Genomic DNA, 6,122 nt, shown 5'->3' with positions numbered 1-6,122 from the left:
GGGCGGAGTGGCCATCGGGAGAACCGGGACTTTTCCCGGTGGGCCGGTCGGCCAATGAACTCACATGAATCACCCTGCAGGCCGGCCTTCGCAGCGTGTCAAGTGTATGAGCGACCCATTGAGTTGTCGTGTCCGTCAAATCTTGGTAGCGTTAAAATCTCCATGTTCTCCGAGAGTTACACGACATACTGGTCCAACCAATATTTATTGCACTTTTTGTCTCTCTTCATCTCACTCACGGTGGGTGTTAAACTCACTATCATTAATCCAGCGTACTGATTTTTGTTTAGCTTCCTATATTGATGTAATTATTTTTATTCAGACGCTACATTACTTTCATGACCACAAATATAAATTGGCCAGCGATTTAATTCGTTTTTTTGTTCATAAATTAATTTACAACGGTCGGAGCAGAGCCTCATGGGAAATGCGTATCGTTCTGCCTTTATCAAGTACATAGGGAGTTAAATTAGCGGCTATCAGGGAGAGAGGGCAGGTGAAGCGGACCTGATGGAGGGACATAAGAGAAAGGAGAAAGGAGGGTCCGAAAAGGCCAGACTGAAAAAGAAGCGGATGCTGGAGGAGAGTGCATCAAAATGTACAAGAATTACGGATTTATTCAACCAGCCGTCAACTAGCGATGCGAGTGAGTTGACAGGACACATTTTTGCGAATTAGCATAACATTTGAGCCAATACGGGACGCGATTTGTTCCGTATTCCCCCCTACCCCCCCCCCCCCCCACACACACACACACACACAACCCCCCAGTGCACCCCCCTACCCTTGTCCTCTACCTTTTCTGATGCCAAATCCCTCTGTGTGAGACTGATCGATAGCCAACCGAGCTCCCTTACATCACCACTGTACATCTCTATTGTGTCTGTCGGGAAAATATTTTGGTCTGGACTCAGGGTCCGGGGCCTGAGGCAGACACAGTGTCTGTGAGGCCTCATAGACGGAAATCAAGAGGTGCTCAGCATGGCGTCAAAACACACAAGTACAGCGACAGGGGATGCTGGGGAGGGGAAGGTTGGCAGAGGTGGGAAGGGGGGGTGGGGTGCCTTTTAAGGGGTGATCGATCAGGTGGACAGCCACCGAGGCACACCAGGGTCTCGCTTCAGAGGCGGGTGTCTCAGAGGCGGCGGCGCCGCAGACTAGCCTCCGTGACACCCACAGCGTGCAGCTGAATCCTCAAAGGGGCCGAGAGATTTGCCACTGTCATCGGCGTGAAATAACTGCCATCCCATCTACCCATGAGACAATGAGTGAGAAACGGAGAGAGAGAGAGAGAGAGGCTGAGATAAAAAAGTGTGAAAAAAAGAGAGGAAGAGAGAGAGAGAGTGCAAAGCATACTCCCTGTCAAAAGAGAAAATGAGATCAAGAGGGAGAAGCCATTAAAAGCAGCATGGCTGCAGGTGTTACATTACATTACGCATCTGGAATGTTGGACACGGACGGAGGATGTCTCGGGCTCGGGCCTCCCTCATCTCTGTCTGAGCATCTCCCCTGGCAGAGGCTTTGGTTGTACTGATGGCCTGCCGAGCGCTATCTATCTGGGCCTGTTATCTTCAGCCATGTGAGTGGGTGATGACTTGAAAAGTTGTCCAACCCGAAGTCCCCGAGGCTTGGAACACTTGCATGCTACAGTGAAGCCAAAATGAAAGAAAAGGAGAAGGTCCAGAACAGTGTGTGTGCGTTTTTCTGTGTGTGTGCATGGGTGTGTCTAGATAGATAGATAGATAGATAGATAGATAGATAGATAGATAGATAGATAGATAGATAGATAGATAGATAGATAGATAGATAGAGTATAAGGTTGATGTTAAACATAGCATTGGAACTACCTACTGTGACACATTTGCAGCAGTGGTTCCCTGCTGTTCACCTCATCCTGGTTCTGAAGTTGAGACCCATGCTTCATCTGTTCACAGAGCACAGTGATTCTGGAGTTTGGTTCATGCCTCCCTCTGACCTCTCCCATGTTACCTAACACAAAAGTGTCCCAGCCCTGTTGTGTAGAGGGGAGAAATGCCCTTTCCCCATGGTTTCACTAAACAGTAGCCAATGGCATGACACACAACGCCAGAGCAATCATACCATGACAAAAAGGCCACTTGGTAGACTGCCCCATTAATGAAACCAGTGAACTGGCAATGAAGAGCCACAGTTTCATGTACCTGCGGGTTGACTGCACTCCAGCCAAGCATGCATATGTGTGGATGTGTGTGTGTGTGTGTGTGTGTGTGTGTGTGTGTGTGTGTGTGTGTGTGTGTGTGGTGTGTATGTGCAAGTATTTTCTATGTTTCTGTGCATACAAGCATAAACAAATCTAGTGCGACAAAACAATTTACTGTGAATCTTTATACAACAGACAGCACTGTCTATACCATGACTCTCTGTACCATGACTTAAGTAGTCCAATGAGGAGAATCAAAAATTAGAATCCTCATTTTTGAGAAGGTTGTTGTTCGCCTTCTCACTCCAATGGAGCATATTTTGAGAAGGTACAAGAAATTCATTCATTCTGACTTATTTGCTAAAAAGCATACAAAACCAGCTATTTGCTGGAGAGTTCTCGCTGGTACATTATGTTATGAAAAGACATGTACATGACCGTGCATATTTATGTGGGGAACATTTTAAAATAATATAAAAATGATCAATGACAATTAACCCAATTATGGGTTGAACCACATGAAACCAGGCGAACTGGAGCAACAGGGTCTCATGACCAAATAACTGATTTCAGGCGACATACAAGTAACTATCTGACTTACTATCTGACCCGTAACAAATGTGATGTCTGTAGCGTGTCTATGTGACACTGGTCTGGGACAACACTGTTTTATTTTTAAGCTCTTATGTAACTTTTGCCATCATTGACAAAAAAGAGGTGGCTGTGCCCTCTCTCCCCATCACAAAAGGCCAATCATGCTTCCTGAATCCTGAATACGTCAAACTTATATAACTGACCAGATAAATGTATGGTTAGTTCAATACGACCAGCCTTCATGCCAGTGTTATATTTTGAAATACGTGCTTGCCAAATTCTGATGCACCCCACCTTTTCATTGCCAGTCGGTAACAACACTTATAGGCCAAAATAGGCCCCTTGAGATCAGTGCAACAATTGGAGCTGTAAAACATAAACTAATTCACAGTAGTGCCCTACAGAATTGTCTGACACCAAAATGATAAGGACCTTCACACTGTTTTCAGAAAATGCTTTTCTCCAATGACTGTGTAAGTAGGGTCCTCCACAGGAAAGTCGAGCATACCCTTTATTTGTAGTGCCCAGAAAACAGTATGACCAGTGTGCTTTTATTGCAGCAATACGACACACCATCAGTCAAGCCATACTTAATGTGGACTAACTGTGGGACAGACTTCATTCCTTCTCCTCTACAGCTCTTCTAGAGCCCCCCCCCCTCAAAGCCAGAATGTTTTCGTTCCCATCCCCTGCCTAATTAGGCTCAGGTGGTCATTAGCTGCTTAACAATGCCTGTGCCAGGTTGGCGGTTTGGATGATTGGAAAGAAAAATTCATATGAGGGTGTGTATCTCCCTGCCCAAAGGTCTGTCTTTCTTCCCTGCTTCTCCAGATCTTCATTTCAATCCCTATTTAAAAATAATAGTCCCTTCACCATTTACATGCTACACATTTCAAATTGCACACTTTAAGTGCTACACATATTGTGCTTTTCAAGCTCAAATCATTTTTAATGGCCTTGATGGTTTCCTTCGAAATCTGTAGTTTACAGGAAAGAATCTGTGATCAAAGTTTAAAAAGGTGCTATTAAACAATAGTATTTGAATTTATTTATACTTTCTTTGTGTTAATTCCATGATTTTACATGTAAATATCCATTATTACAAGTTCCAGTATCAAGAACAAAAACTGATTAATTGTGACAGCAAATAGTGTGATTACTACGTGTTTTTTTAATCGATTGACAGCACTAATAAATACAGAATGTTTCTAAACAAGAACAGAGAGCATAGCATACTTTATATAACTGTAACAGGTTATATTCACACGAATGCATGATGCAATTCAGAAACGCTCACTGTTGGAGGGTAAGAAAGTAGTTGACTCTGGAAAGGATCTTGGCCTGGTCTGGTGGATCCACAGCAGATCAAGGCAAGACCCAAGCTAGATTCTCTTCTAGAGTTGCCAGGTCTCATAGATAGCTACAGTAATGTAATCTAACAATTAAATATGGCACTATCATTTTACCATACTCTGCAAATGTTGTGGGGAGAGTTGTTTTCAAGGGCAACAGTGAAACAGACATCACTTATGGAAAATAGCAAACAGTCATAGACCTTAAAAGGCCTAAATGGACTTGCAGCTGACAGCTTCATTGCAGACTACTTCACCACTGAAGTCCTCTGACTGGAAGGCTATGAAAATCATGTGTGTTATGTCAAGAAGTAATTATGTTAGTCTTCAAACAGTTGTTTTACTCCATGTCACTGACCTACAGTACTGACCTCGACCACATATTACTATTTCTTGTTTTTATAGTCACCATTTGAACAGTTGTTGGCAAGGCTAGTGTTTATTTTCTCTGCAATTCAAGTGAAATGTGATGCTCTGTCATACTGATTAGTCAAATGAATTGAATGCGAAGACGATGAAAACAACGCCGGCACATGGTCAGACGCCCTGTGATAACGCTGTCTCACACACAAACACACACATCCCGTATCATATGTCATCACAACTGTCTGTAAACATCGGTGCCGGTAGGCTTGTTAGGAAAAAAACAAGGCTCAAACATTTACCTCCGGTGCCCTCCACACTGCTGTCCGTGTTAAAGGCGATATTTTCAGACCCCCTCTACTGCCCACATACAACCGAATCAACGCACATTTAAAGGTAAAACAGACGAGTACACAAGCCGAATGCGGGCTTCCTACCTTCGGTGTGACAGCTAGAGGAGAGGATGGTGTTAGGAGGTCTGAAGAGGTAGGGCAAGTACCGGGAGAAGCATTTCATCTTTTTGGTTGTTGTTTGCAGTGCATCACTCTGTAGTCCACATCGCACTGTATGCCTTTCGCGTAGACAGGCAGGGCTAAATCTGAAGAGGAGTGAAGGTTTGTAACGACAAGGAAGCTTAGGGCATCATCACTTATATAAACGCGAATCGTGCCTTCCAGTCTTTCCCGAGTGGAGCGATGTCCGTGTAGTGCTTTCCTCGTTAACCATTCTTTCCTCCTGCCGCCAGAAAGGATGCGAGGATGTATTATTTTGCCAGAGTGAAGTGGGAGGGGGCTACGCAGAGAGGGCGGAAAACAGGGAGTTTTTTTCCTTCCAGGGGAGAGCACCTGCCTCTCCGGTGTTCACCTCCTACCAGTCGGCCTCGTACTACCCGCTATCTTTCTCTGGAAGAAAGTTTACCAGTGCAGTGGTCCCTCCCAACTCTGCATCACTGGAGCTTACCAGACCGCGATGATTAAAGCTTATCTTCCCGGTGTTAATGAATAGTCTAGGCGTAGTTTATGCTATTTAGTTGCATCAGCCTATTCTGTGATATGTAATTTAAGAAATTAATGTAATCGTTTTATGGTTTTCGTTTTGTCGCTGAAAATCCTTACTGTAACACCCTTATTTGGGTCATTAGGCCAGAAAATGCCCGTTATTTACATAATCCCCAGATAGTTAAAATGTAATCTCTTGAGCATTTGACCCCTGCTTTAAGATTCCATGCACGCAAGACAGAGAATTAGACATGGCCTATATAAACTGAATAGGAGGTGCCGGCGTTAAATTATATCTATCAAACGATGTAAATTAGCTTGACAAAATACATCTCCGTTTAGATGTTCATTTGGCAGGATGCTGTGATGTCACCCTCTTGTGCACAGATCTGTGTAAACCCTGGATGAGGTCATCATTCAGTCAGAGCTGAGCAAGGCTGGCCTCCTCTTCATATTTCCAGGAAACTGGATCCCACAATGGAGATCTCCAGCAGAGCGGAAAAAAGAGTGTCAAACTCCTTTAGATTGATTGTAACCACCAATACCCATCGCATGGTGACACTCTCTATGCATTTGAGGGACCTAGTCTGCCTACCTCTGGGCCAGGAAGTCCCTGTCAAATATAATTTTGGTTGG

The 6,122-nt window shown here is 44.2% G+C and overlaps 1 protein-coding gene across 1 annotated transcript in view; it reads right to left on the bottom strand.

Annotated features, from left to right (window-relative positions):
• Positions 1 to 5,004, bottom strand: part of ppp2r2bb (protein phosphatase 2, regulatory subunit B, beta b) — a gene marked incomplete at both ends in the record, with an annotated part of 69,361 nt that extends 64,357 nt beyond the window's left edge. Inside the window, one exon of the mRNA XM_080853955.1 lies at positions 4,926 to 5,004. Coding sequence (XP_080710081.1) covers positions 4,926 to 5,004 — 79 coding nt within the window. The remainder of the gene's footprint in view (positions 1 to 4,925) is intronic.
• Between the last annotated feature and the right edge of the window lie 1,118 nt (positions 5,005 to 6,122).

This window comes from Sprattus sprattus (genome assembly GCF_963457725.1).
Source record: "Sprattus sprattus genome assembly, chromosome: 1".
Taxonomy (NCBI): domain Eukaryota; kingdom Metazoa; phylum Chordata; class Actinopteri; order Clupeiformes; family Clupeidae; genus Sprattus; species Sprattus sprattus.
This window is presented reverse-complemented; position numbering and strand designations above follow the sequence as displayed.